This window comes from Coenobita brevimanus, chromosome 110 (assembly GCF_032717465.1).
Source record: "Coenobita brevimanus isolate Jiangsu-jjx chromosome 110, ASM3271746v2, whole genome shotgun sequence".
NCBI classification, from domain to species: Eukaryota; Metazoa; Arthropoda; class Malacostraca; order Decapoda; family Coenobitidae; genus Coenobita; species Coenobita brevimanus.
Window position 1 is genome coordinate 33822094 of NC_137063.1, and position 14468 is coordinate 33836561.

At 42.8% G+C, this 14468-nt stretch overlaps 1 protein-coding gene across 2 annotated transcripts in view; it reads left to right on the forward strand.

The window, feature by feature from the left end:
- Nucleotides 1-315: 315 nt before the first annotated feature.
- LOC145417478 (uncharacterized) overlaps nucleotides 316-14468 on the forward strand; it is a 60322-nt gene continuing 46169 nt past the window's right edge. Inside the window, exon 1 of one of the 2 annotated variants that reach the window (XM_080286186.1) lies at nucleotides 316-483. In XM_080286186.1, coding sequence (XP_080142312.1) covers nucleotides 372-483 — 112 coding nt within the window. In that variant the 5' untranslated portion in view covers nucleotides 316-371. The remainder of the gene's footprint in view (nucleotides 484-14468) is intronic. The other variant, XM_080286187.1, reaches the window with a different exon arrangement.

Consider the following 14468-nt stretch of genomic DNA (forward strand, 5'->3'; position numbering starts at 1 on the left):
TTTGTATTATATAACCGGGCTAGCGTCTTTCGCGAGCCTACCCCCCGTCCCCTCCATTCCCCCCTCCACATCTACCATAGTGCCACATCTACCTATAATATGCTGAATAAACATGCATTTTTCAACCCTCAGTCACCCAGTTCGATTACTGCCCGACTTGATGAATCTCAGGATATTCGAGAGGTACGTGGAAATGTAGGGAAATAGAAGGGGGATGGATGAACAGGGGAGATATTAAAACTGAAAATGGATAACGTGGCATAGTGGTTGGTCTGGCGGGCGGTGTTGTTGCCAAGCTGGGGTGGAGGGTTGACGGGTGTCGCCGTGTCGGCCGTCGGGTTCAGACAAGCGCGGGAAGTCTTAGCGAGAAGATGCCTACCACACGCAGCAGCCGAGCTGGGACCAGAAGGCCGGCACCAGCTGCTAAACCCGCAGCAGAACCACCACGCAAGAGGGGCCGGCCGGCCAAGGGGAAGAAGCCCGGTATGAAAACAGTATCGTTGTTAGTGTGTCGTAGAAGTGGTAAATGTTTGCGTCTAAAGGGAGATAATTCATAAGACCAATGCATTTGTAGAGGACTACACTATCACATCGTAGTAAAGCTACTTTAGGTGCTTGAGAAAGTGAGTGCAGAGTGGTAGGCGTTATGTTCATAATTACGACGATATTTATAATCTTCCACTGCCAGTTTAAATATTAGAAATATTTCCGAAAGTTGAACAAGGCTTCCACTACTGTGAATTTTCGTAATCTTTAATGGCGGCCATTTTATTCGCCGTAAAGTATGTTAATGAATTTTTACAAATTGTCGATAGTTTTAAGTGGTGTTTAAAGTTTAACCGTGTAAATTCATGAATTAAAGGAAGTAGTCAGAGGGAGCGACGGGTAGCAGACCACGTGGCGTGCAGGGTAAGGGGTGTTCAGTACAGATATCGCTCCAAGGGTTTGTTCCGAAGTTACTATGTGGGTTAGGGCTATTTTGTATAGTACAGGACCAGGTTACCAGTGTTGTGTATGACATTGTTTTATAATTATGGGTTGTGTAAGTGGCTCGAAACATGCAAAGGAATGACGCCCTTAATTTTTTGCGAAGTTACCCCATGGAATAAGTAGGGTGGTTCTGCTTCGCCATGAATGCTTGTCAAAATTCCAGTTTGAGCTACTGTTGGGTGATTTTAGACTAGAGCTAGCATTGACACGACTGCGCAGTGTTAGAACGTGGCTCTTAAGAAATCGAGAGTGACCAGTTGGTAACAGCTCCAGATTATTTTTTTTCTCATGCCACTCGATTTCATTTGGTTTTTAGGAAGGAACTTTAACTGAAAAGCTATAAATATCTGACTTGAAAGTATACTTCTGAGCATCCAAGCAGTTAAAAATTATCAACAGGATAAAGGAAAACACGGGTGTCCCCTGTGTTTCCGTTTTACGAGCCGGGGAAAAAAAAAAAATGTGACTTGGGCAGCCGTATCTTTTCTGGAATGTCTGGCCTCAAACCTGGAGATCTTTCCGCCTCCGCCAATATCGAGCAGTTCTCATAATGGGGGACTGGGATCAGGTAGATTGACTATTCTTCAGGCAAGTTCAATTATGGGGGTGGAAACCCTCTTAGTGAAGTTGCCGTTGTGTTATGCTGTAATGTTTGCCATCAGCATTTTTAGGTATTTTGCCAGCTCTAACAGTTCTTAAGTATAAGCTCCATTTCTGCAGGTTGACTGAGTATTCATACTTTTGAATATTTACGCAGTTCAGGTCTCTCTCATACAATTTGTTGGATATACACAGCAATAAGTAACGGGTCCTGTATTTTTTTAATGGTTCAATGTATTGGTGAATAGACTTAGTTCGATTTTTTTCTTGCTACCTTAAAGCAGTTTAAGAACTTCGGTCTTTAGCGACTATTCCCTGTGGTTTAAGAAGAAGAAAAAATCTCCAGCGGGAAAACGTTAATCGGGTACGTGTAGGTAGACAGAGTACTGTTTATATGAGCAGATAAAGAATGATGACAATGTTATGGCAATTCAAACGAACTGTTACTTCGTGTGGGCTGACCCAGACATGATAATTTCCGTGCCGTGTCTGTGCCTCTGTGGTGGAGCGGGAGGGAGGGTGAGCGGAATGGAAAACGGGACCATTGACGAGCCCGGGGAGGGGGGAGAGGAGAAGAGGGATCAAAAGGAAAATGGGACCATTGACGGGTCGAGATGGGGGATGGGTGTGAAAAAGAAAACGGGACCATTGATTGATTGATGATATTGTTGAGAAAGTTCCATTGAAATTTGAGAAGATTCCATTGAAAAACGGAGGAAGGATTTGATATGAAATATTGTTAAACGTATAGAGTACTTAAGGTATACCCTTTTGGCATATTCAGTTCTTGCTAGTCTACTATTGTGATGTAAATTGGAAAGCAAAAGCCTTTTAATATGTATCGGGAGGGAAATATCCGATAATCAAACTTACCGAAGTCGACTGGAGTAACGTTTACACTGATCCAAGACGATAATAGTACTTATTTTTTGTGTGTGTGAAGTTGGGATGATTATTTCCCTAAAGTATGGCCTTATCCCACATTCTGCTGCTGTGGGTAGAATGTAATTCGATACGGAAATAATACAAGAACGGTTGTCATCCGTAAAGGTGCAGTGCCAGGGTAGGAGGAACCTGAGCTGTGTTCACTGAGCTCGATAATATGGAGAGGCTATCTCCGCCGCGGGCGTGTGATTTTGGCCGCCATATTGAAACAAGCACAAATTCAAATACCATATTTCCACTAAGCAGTGGTTATTAATAAAGATACACTCGTCACTTGTAATACAGAAACATATATGGATTATGATTTTTTTTTTTTTTTTGCCTAGTTCAACGAATTATATCGGGTACATTTAGCCAATGAGTATAAAACAACGCCATAGGTTGCTGCAGTGCCCATTATGGCACTATCATGTCATGAAACCGAATGTCCAGACTGATAAAGGCCGGAAGAGACATGGAAATATCTACAAGAGAGAGTGAACAGAAGAAGACATCGAGAGAAAGACTGGAGATAAGTGGGCCCCTTTTAGTGGTCTCATTCATGCAGGGATGCTGGGGAAGAATCTTCCCGCCCCAACCCTGGGGGCAGATGTGTTATAGAATTAGCAACAAGATACCTTTTTTGCTATGTTACGCCATCCGATGAATTCCTGTGCCCATTTTTGTATCCGTAAGCTGCACAGTGGACCATGGCACTATATTTCCCGGAATCATCAGCTGCTTTCAAAACCCACGGAGCAGCTCGGTACAAAAACGCGGGTATCAGGCGTGGTGTAACATGGCTGCCGCTACAGAGCCGCTACATAAATTACGCGGTGCTACCCATGAGAAAGCGGTAAATTTTTACAAGTGGACAAAACACCCCCCAGGTAGTGCAGTATATTTTTCTGGCAGTTTTTGATGCGATTCAAATGTTTCCGACCTTCATTTTTGTCGGAAATGCCTCATTTTCCCTCTTCCAATCATGAACTTTGATTGGACAAGTAGGTGAAATCAAGCATTTTCCGGGGAAAAAAAAAAAAGCAAAAAACAACAGAACTGGCATAAAAAAACACCAAAAAAATACAGTATACTGCACCATCTGTTAACGTAACCGAACAGACCAAACTAAACTAAACGAAACAGACTTCACGTAGCCTCACCGAACACAATAAAAGTAACCAAACCTACCCTAACCTGTCCTAGGGGAATACGTTAACGTAACCTCACAAACATACCCGAACATACCTAACCTATCCTAAGGGAATATGTTAACGTAACCTCACCAAACATTAATTCTAACCAAACCTAACCCAACATACTTAACCTATCCTAGGGGAATACGTTAACGCAACCTCACCAAACACACTAAACCTAACCAAACCTAACCCAACATACCTAACCTATCCTAGGGAAATACGTTAACACAACCTAACCCAACATACCTAATCTGTCCTAGGGGAATGCTTACCCTAGGTATACAATTGTCCAGGACGATGGTCGTGTGGCAATAATGTCGTGGTTCCAGAACCTTTGAATCCAGTGGTTTATGAACAATATAATTTGCCGAGCCAGAAGGTGTGTGTTGTCCAAAAAAGTTCCTTTGTAGTCAGAAACACAAAAACCACACTGTACCCGTTTCTAGGTTTTTACGTACTTTTTGTACCGACCACAGTACGACTGATGTCTGTCTTTTCTAAATTTACACGGTTTCTGACAGTCTGGGCAATAAACTTCGGAAGGTAATACACCGCGTCAAAGTAACTCAATAGCCTCCTCAGATTCCGAGTGGAAACGATTAATCACTCGTAAATAATCAATATCACACCTGGGACACACAGCACGTCTCTTCTTCAGAGGCCATACCGAGACAGATTTGAGTTTTTCCATCCACAAGGAATCAAAGACCGGTTCAAATTCATTGGTAGAATACCATCACGTGACCTAAAGCAGGCCTATGAGTGGGTGATACAGACCTACGAGACGCATGCACAGTCGAAGGGAAGAGAAACATGTATGAATGCACACATTTACCCGGAGTGGCCGAGTGAAGATCCAAGATAGTTTTTTTTTTGGAATTTTAAATTAAATTCATTATCTCTGAAAATATCAATTTCCGAATTGGGTTATGGAGTTCATTATGATCCTTAGGGACGATACTATACGTTAATGGTGCTAAAATTCCTAAACTGCGTATTGTCCACTTGTAAAATAATACCGAAAAAGCCTATCCATACAAGAGCTGCGGTCACTACGCTGCCCACAGTCACGGTTGGAACTGTTGGAGAGGTGTCATATGTGGGATAGAATACTTCCCTAGTATTCCCTGCTTGTCGTAAGAGGCGACTAAAAGGGACACTTTTATCTACATTCTTTTTGTTCTCTTTCTTTCCCTTGTACTTTGTCCAGACCCTTTGCATTTCACTTTCATTTAGTTAATTTCCTCTCACCACAGTCTGGTTCCTGCGAGCCACTGGCATTGGCTCCAGGGTAAAAAAAATTTTCTGCCAAAGAAATCTTGAACTCTGGTTACGAAGCAATGGCCCTCAGTTCTGTGCAGCCCTTAAGTGGGCAGGGGGTGCAAAGAATCCCACGGTGTAGAAATAAGTTTATACCTCCAAAAAGAACCCTAAGAATAGGAAACTGGAATGTTCGAAATCTCAATCAGACTAGTAAAATGGAAGAACTTTTTTCAGTGTTCAAGGAATACAAGTTGGATATTTGTGCTCTTACAGAAACGAGGTTGCTTGGAGTTGATAAAATGAATTTGGAGGATGGTATTACTATGTTGGTTTCTGGTAGGAGTGATGGAAATCATTACCAAGAAGTAGGCTTACTGCTGAGTAGAGATGCTTGTAAGGCAGTATGTGAGTTTGAACCAATTAATGAGCGCTTTATGCTCATTTAAAATCTGACCATGGTAATATCAGTGTGGTTGTAGTGTACGCTCTGCTGATGAAATGAAGGATGTCTTTTATGAGAAGCTGCAGGATGTGAATAGAGTGGTAAGACATGATGTGTTAGTTTGCATTGGTGATTTTAATGCGATTATTGGCAGTAGTAGGGATGGCTTTGAAGAGTGTATGGGTAAGGAGGGTGTTGGTATAAAAAATGAAAATGGGGTGCAATTTGGAAGTTTTTGTTAGGCAAATGACCTTATAATTGGTGGAACTGTCAATGAGAATAGAAAAATACATAAGACTACATGGGTTTCACCATGTGGTAAATATTGTAACCAGATTGACCACATTACAATTAGCTGAAGGCATAGGAGTTATTTGCAAGATGTTTGCATAAGGAGGGGGGCAGATATAGGTAGTGATCATCAACTTGTGTCAAAGATTAACGCGCCGCATCCCGTTGACATATATACATCCACACGTTTTGTCACTGCCACTCCCGTTGACGTATAGAAACGCAAATCAATTGCAAGGTTCCTAATTTGCACAATTTTCAATTTTTGTGCATGATTTTTGGTACGCATACACGGGACACCTTCCTCTACGAGATACCAAGCAGGGACAATGCCTTACCCCGCATGACCTCCCCCCCCCCTCGCACGCCATTGTCTCGGCAATTCACCCGTTACCAGAGTAAAAACATGTCGTGCCATAGTACGAAATTCAGGGCCAGAGTGATTCCCCAGTCAATGACAGTGTGGAGGACAAAGTTTATGTAGCATTAGAGGAAGAAAGTCAGAAATGATGATCAGGTAATGTCGTCCAAAATGAGGTCAGGTATGTTGATGTATTTGGTGAGTGAAACAATGCTTATATTGCTTATATTACTGTGTGAAAACCAGTATACTCTCATACTACATATAAATTTGTTCCAAATAAATAAATACCATTTATGAGTGGTGTGGAATAGTTACCCTCCCATAGAACTTGTTTTCTTTGGAGCCAGCCTGATAGAAAACCCATTAAGGTAAGGAGTACTGCTACCTGTATTGAGTAATTTAAAACTCAGGTGAGCGATTTCTCTATGAATTTTCGATGTTTCTCATCAAAAGCGGAGGTTTGAGCCAAATAAAAAAAAATTCCAAAATTGGTCGGGACTGGGAGGAGTCAGTGATGGAAAATCGGTCGGGACAGGGCAGGTTAAAATAAAACTTAAGAGAAATGTTAATGGTAATTGTACAGGAGGTAATAATTATTATTTTGATGAGCTGAGAAGTGATGAGAACACGAAGGAAAAGTTTCGTGGGAATGTAGGAACAGGTTTCTAGTCCTGCAGACTTTGATGGAATCTGAAGACAATGATATTAAACAAATGTAGAGAGAGGTAAAAGAGGTTTTGTGTGAGTGCTAAGGTTACTATTAAGAAAAAGGGAAAAGCGAGAAGGAAAAAGTGGATGTCAGATGAAACATGGAATGCAGTTCAGGAAAGGAAAGAGGCAAAGTTAAGAAGTGAATAACATGTTGATGGCCAGGTAGTTGAAGAACTTAAAGCAAAGTACTGGAGTGTACCTTCTGAAGTAAAAAGACTCGTTAGATGTGATAAGAGGAGGCTATATGATGAAAAGGCGACAGAGATAGAAATTAAATGATAATATGACGGTCAGAGCACAAGAGCAGCGTATCAGGCCGTAAAGGAATTAACTGGGACTGAAAAGAGAAGGAAGGAAATACATGTATAAGATGGAAATGGTAATTTGATGACCAAAGATTTGGATATAAAAGGAAGGTGGAAAGAGCATTTTGAATCTATTCTAAATAGGCCAATCCCAGCTGAAGAGGACATTTTGCCAGCCGAGAGATTTGCAGATATAAATAGGGGATATAACCTTGGAAACAGGTAGCAAAATCAGTAAAGGAGTTCAAAGTATTTTAAGGCCCCAGGAGAGGATGGAATATTTCCTGAAATGCTTAAGGTGGAAAATGATGAGTTGACGAATGTGCTTTTGAAACCTTTTAACCCGCCCCGTCCCGACCGATTTACCACCACTGACCCCCCAATCCTGACCAGTTTTCGAAAAATTTTTTTTTGGCTCAAACCTCCGCTTTTGGTGAGAAACATCGAAAATTCATAGAGAAATCGCTCACCTGAGGTTTAAAATACTTGATATTGGTAGCAGTACCCCTTACCTTACTGGGTTTCCTATCAGGTAGGCTTAAAAAAAAACGAGTTCTATGGGAGGGTAACTATTCCACACCACTCATAAACTGTATTTATTTATTTATTTGGTACGAATTTATATGTAGTACAAGAGTATATTGGTTTTCAAACAGTAATATAGGTAATATAAGCATTGTTTCACTCACTAACACATCAACATACCTGAACTTTTTTGGCAACATTATCTACAACAGGAAGAAATCAGTAGGATAGAAGTTGTGAAAGCAATGAAGAAAGTTAAATCGGGGAAAGCCCCAGGAATTGATGGAGTGTGTGGTGAAATGCTGAAGCATGGGGGAGAGATAGTAGTAGAATGGATGTGGAAGATGTGCAGATTGGCCTGGGAGGAAGGTAGAGTCCCGGAGGAATGGAAGTCAGGTATAATTATTCCCTTGTACAAAGGAAAAGGGGAAAAAGAAGTGTGTGGTAATCATAGGGGCATTTGTCTTCTTAGTATAATAGGAAAAGTGTATGGTAGGATACTTATTGACAGAGTTAGAGAAAGAACAGAGAAATTAGTTGGAGAAGAACAGGGAGGCTTTAGGAAGGGAAGAGGTTGTGTAGATCAGATATTCATTCTTAGATCATTAGTGGAAAAGTTTCTAGGGAAGGGAAAGAAGTTTTATGCTGCTTTCATGGATTTGGAGAAAGCATATGACAGGGTGGATAGACAAGGATTGTGGAAAGTGTTAAGAACATATGGAGTAGATGGGAAGTTGTTGAATGCTGTGAAGAGTATGTACGATGGTGCAAAGGCTGCGGTGTGTGTGGATGGTGAACTAAGTGAATTTTTCTCTTTGAAAGTTGGGTTGAAACAGGGATGTGTCATGTCTCCATGGTTGTTCAATCTGTACATGGATGGGGTAATAAAAGAGGTACAAGGTAGGGTAGTGGATGTTGGAGTGGCCCTGGTGAGAGGATAGTGTTTGGAAACTCCCTGTACTGTTGTTTGCAGATGATACTGTGTTGTTGAGTGAAGACAAAGGGGAGCTGCAAGGCTTGGTGGCTGAGTTTGGGAAAGTGTGTAAGAAACGGAATCTAAAGGTGAATGTAGGGAAGAGTAAAGTGATGGTCTTTGAGAGAGGTGAAGTCAGTGAATGTACAGCGAGGTTGGATGGTGAGGAATTGAAAAATGTGAGTACGTTTAAGTACTTGGGTAGTGTGATGAGTAAGGATGGAGGTTTGGAGGGTGAAGTGCTTGAAAGGGTACAGCAGGGAAGAAAGATTGCTGGTTCTTTGAAAGCAGTGATAAGAAACAGGGAAGTGAGGATGGAAGTGAAAAAGTTACTACATGACAGTATTGTGATACCAACTCTAATGTATGGAAGTGAAACTTGGACGTTGTTGGAAGGACACAAGTGGAGAGTGAGAGCAGTGGAAATGAGTTATTCAAGAGGAGCCTGTGGAGTCACATGGAGAGACAGGCTGACGAATGAGAATATAAAGGAGCGTTGTGGTGTTGATGTGGATGTGATAGGAAGCGTTATGAGGAACACACTTAGGTGGTTTGGCCATGTGGAGAGGATGGAGGGTGAAAGACTGACGAAGAGAGTGTATGTGAGTGAGGTGGATGGGGGGAGAGGGAGGGGGAGGCTGAGGATGAGATGGAGGGATGGGGTGGAGAGGTATATGAGAGAGGGGGATGTGAGTTGGGAGCAGGGCAGTGAAATGGCGGGGGACAGGGCGACTTGGAGGCGATTTGTTTGTGGGCACCCCAAACGGGATTGAGGCGTCTGGCAATAGATAGATAGATAGACCTACAGCAATCATCATTTCTGACTGTTTCTTCCTCTAATGCTACGTAAACTTTGTCCTCCACATTGTCATCGATTGGGGAATCACTCTGGCCCTGAATGTCTTTATTGTCCAGGTCACTGGTAACAGGTGAATTGCCGAGACAGTGCTTGGGGGGGGGGGGTCATGCAGGGTAAAGCATTGTCCCTGCCTGGTATCTTGTAAAGGAAGGTGTCCCGTCTATACATACCAAAAACCATGTGCGAAAATTGACAACTGTGCAAATTATGAACCTTGCAATTGCGCGACATATTGGTACGTCAATGGGTCTAGCTGTGACAAAATGTTGCGACGTACTCATACGTCGATAGGACGCCTCGGGTTAATGTGGCTTGGGATAATAGTGGAATTCCAGAAGAGTGGAAAAATGGAGTGATTATAAAAATACCAAAAGGAGATTTAAGTGTGTGGGTGACAATTGGAGGGGGATAACTTTGACACCTGTAGTTGCAAAAATCTTTTCCAAAATCTTGAACAGAATAGAGGCGGTAATTGATAAAATTTTAAGAGAAGAACAAGTGGGATTTAGAAAGGGTCGAGGTAATGATCAGATTTTTATTGTAAGGCATCTAATGCAACCAGCTAATGAGATGAAAATGCCACTTATTATGTGTTTTGTGGATTTTGAAAAGGCGTTTGATAGTGTTTCACGTGGAGCTATGTTGAAATTTGTGAGATTCTGTGGTATACCAGAAAAGTTTGTAAATATTATTAGAAGCCTGCATGAAGGTACTTTTTGTAAGGTAATGGTGGGTGGTTCTTTGAGTGATCCATTTGAAGTTAGGTCAGGTGTGATTCAAGGATTTCTTTCGCCATTGCTGTTTGTTTTGGTTATGGATTATGTTATGAGAAAGGTTGTAAGGAGAACAGGTGCAGGAATTAACTGGAGAGAGAATAAGAAGCTGATGGATTTGGACTATGCTGATGATGTACTGATTTGCAGAAGTATTTATGAGATGCAGAGGGTGCTTGATTGGTGGAGGAAGGAGAAAAGGCGGGATTGGTAATAAATTGTGGAAAGACAAATTAAAATGAACGTGGAAAACCAAATTGATTGTGTAATTGGGAATAATGTGGTGAAGAATGTAGAAAACTTTAAATATCTGGTAACGATTGTATCATCTAATGGATCATTAAACAATGAAATTGAGGAGAGGATTAGTTAGGCTTGGCAGGCTGTTGGAATGTTGAAATCTGTTTGGAATAATATGCTTTCGGTACATACTAAAGTGAAAATTTACAAGTCCATGGTTAGACCAGTTTTAATTTATGGGCATGAGTCATGGTACAGTACAATTGCAACAGATCAGAAAGTATCAGGATTTGAGAATGAAATACTGAGATTGATTCTTGGGGTAAAGCGGCAAGACAGTGTTACAAATGAAAAAGTAAGGGATATTACGAGAGTGGAACCAGTTAATGACTGTGTGAGACTGTCTCGCTGGAAGTGGCTGGGGCACATACATGGAAAAGAAGGCAGTTTAATACAGGATGTGCCAGAGTAGACTGCTAGAGGAAGAAGAGGTAGAGGTAGACCAAGGGAAACCTGGTTGAGGACAATGAAAAGAGAAGCAGGAGAGGAGTGTTAGTGGGACCTGAAGGAGATGGCAAGAGACAAATATTAGTGGAGAGAATTCATCGAGGCCCTGTACATCCTGTGGGGTGCCACAGGAAATGATTGATTATGTTCTCATTAGTTACTAATACTTTTCACCGTATGTGGAGGTAAACGTTTAGAATACCAGGATACTAATGAAATATGTAATACAGTATCGTCACCATGTCTGTTAAGTAACAAATTTTCGTGTAGCAAAAAGGAAAAGGGGAAAAAGAAGTGTTTGGTAATCATAGGGGCATTTGTCTTCTTAGTATAATAGGAAAAGTGTATGGAAGGATACTTATTGACAGAGTTAGAGAAAGAACAGAGGAATTAGTTGGAGAAGAACAGGGAGGCTTTAGGAAGGGGAGAGGTTGTGTAGATCAGATATTCATTCTTAGGTCTTTAGTGGAAAAGTTTCTAGAGAAGGGAAAGAAGTTGTATGCTGCTTTCATGGATTTGGAGAAAGCATATGACAGGGTGGATAGACAAGGATTGTGGAAAGTATTAAGAATATATGGAGTAGATGGGAAGTTGTTGAATGCTGTGAAGAGTATGTATGATGGTGCTAAGGCTGCAGTGCGTGTGGATGGTGAACTAAGTGAATTTTTCTCTTTGAAGGTTGGGTTGAAACAGGGATGTGTCATGTCTCCATGGTTGTTCAATCTGTACATGGATGGGGTAATAAAAGAGGTACAAGGTAGGGTAGTGGATGTTGGAGTGGCCATGGTGAGAGAGGATAGTGTTTGGAAACTCCCTGTACTGTTGTTTGCAGATGATACTGTGTTGTTGAGTGAAGACGAAGGGGAGCTGCAAGGCTTGGTGGATGAGTTTGGGAAAGTGTGTAAGAAACGGAATCTAAAGGTGAATGTAGGGAAGAGTAAAGTGATGGTCTTTGAGAGAGGTGAAGTCAGTGAATGTACAGCGAGGTTGGATGGTGAGGAATTGGAAAATGTGAGTATGTTTAAGTACAGTAATCCCTCCAATATCCAACGTAATAGAGCCATAGGCAGGTCCGGATAGTGGTCCTGTCCGGATATTGGGCCCCAGCTTATGGTCTTGTACTTATGGACCCTAACTCAGAGAAACACCTATACAACTCCCTCTGGACATGCATAGCACCTATTTAAGACCCAAATCACACCAATAAGGCACATAAAAAACTGAAATAAATGCAAAAGAAGCATAAAATGGGGGTTTTGATGTAGGTTCATACAATATTCAACATTCTGGGTACTTACAAGTGCCTGGCTCCTGGACTGGTACTTATGGACCCTAACCTAGCCTAACTCAGAAAAACGCCTTCCTACTGCACATGCATAGCTCCTAACACCCTATTCACACCAATAAAGGACATTAAAGAGTGAAATGAGGTGTTTGAGGTAAGTATAGTATGGAAAAAAGTACAGTATGAAACATTCTGCCTACTTACAGTAAGTCCATGGCCATCTCGATGAATAACCGCCTCCTCTCGGACTCTGACAGTAAGAAGGATTTCCTGAAGCACTTGCAGTACACTGTTCATGAAGTCTTGCACTGAACTTAGTCAATCGCATTCAGAAGTCCGTTCTCTTCACAGTGCGTACTCTTGTCTAACTTATGCGCCATTGTAACTTACAAAGTGTTGCACTCTGCACTTTAACTTTTCCCACTCTTCTAACCATTTTCTAAAGCAAAAACAAACAAGTCTATTTACGTTAAATGTTGTTTCAAAATTGTATTCTCACTCACAACTGTAAATCCTTAACACAAAACACTGTTTTTCTCACTGCACAACACTGTAAATTCCTGTGTGGTCTATTGGAGAAGTTTTTGCTGTTTAATCACTGTCAGAGTCCGAGAGTATCACTGGCAGGTGACCTAGGGGTGCGTCGCTGGGTCATGGTGATGGCGTACCCACTGCAGACGACTCTGAAGACAGACACAAACTCACGTTGAGCGGTGACTCCACCGTGGCTGATGTGCTGGGCTGTGGCTCGGAGCATGAGGGCCTGTCTTGGGGAGGCAACAGAGTGGAGCCAGGGCTGGGCACAGCGGGGGTCACGGGCCTGAAAAAACTGTCAATGGTTGATTGACGCAAGGACCGACGATTCTGACAATTGATGCGCTGCCTGAAAGCACGCACTTCCTCCACAAGTCCCAAGGGCCCGATCTCCCTGTCGCAGTCCAGGTGTTCCAGGTAGTCGAGAACGAACTCTAGGTGTTCCCAGAGTGCGCTCAGCTTGGGGATGGCTGGAGTAGTGTCTTGCTGAGAGGAGTCCGCATCATCGTCGCCATCCTCTTCGGAATCTTCAAGCTGGGTACTGACACCTGCAACTGAAGATGTGATCTTGATATCAGACAATGTCTGTTACCCAGGATCGCCCTCGTCGTCATCCAACCACTCACACACATCGTCCACATCAACATCGTCTCCATGCATACGTAGCCGTGCATGGATGTTATCCACGTCAAAACCTAGAAAATTGTACTCCACATCTGTTCCGAGAAGCAGACGAGACCAACCATTTTCTAGAGTCTTGACAGGGACTTCCTTCCATGCACTGGCCCAGTTGTAGATTGCAGACTTGATGTTGTAGCGGCGAAGGTTTTCTAAAGTCCGCTGGCCTCGCGTATCCCGTCCCTCCCTGTGCTCGTCCTCGTGAACAACCATCACCTCGTCCAGGAACTTCTGGCGGTATAGGCGCTTTGTTGCCACAATCACTTCTTTGTCCATTGGTTGGATGAGAGCAGTCGTATTAGGTGGCAGAAACATGCACCTAATCCGGCCATTCTCAGCCACCAAGTCCTTGTCGCACGGGTGGGCAGGTGCATTGTCGAGGAGGAGGGCCTTTACCTGGTTGCACGGGATTCCCAGTGTCTTCGTCTGGTAATTGATGACCTTGACAAAGTGGCGGTGGAACCAGTCTTTGAAGATCTGGGCTGTAAACCATGCCTTCAAAGAATGGTATCAGACGACAGGAAGGACATCCGTCACTCCACGAAGACACGGAGGTTGTTTCACGGCCAACAATAACGGGCTTAAGTCGGTGCATGCCATTAGCATTGGCACAACACAAAGCAGATATCTGTTGCTTGGAGAGCTTGCGGCCAGGTACACGCTTCTCCGTCTCCTCGGCTAGAGTGTTCGTTGGCAAAGAGCGATAGAATAAACCAGTTTCGTCAGCATTGTAGACTTGACCGAGAGTGAGGCCCTCCCTGTCGATCAAGCCCTTCACCTTGTGCTGAAACTTGTCAACTCCATCCTCGTTAGTGTCCAAAGCTTCGCCATGAGCTTTACGGTTGGTAAGGCCATGCCGTAACTTGAACGCGAAGAGCCAACCCTCGGATGCCTTGAAGTGTAGGGCGTCGTGAATCCTGGCGAACTTCTCAGCAGCAGCCTTCAGCTCCGTTCCACGTACCATCACACCAGCAGCACATTGCTGTCGATACCAAATCAACGTGG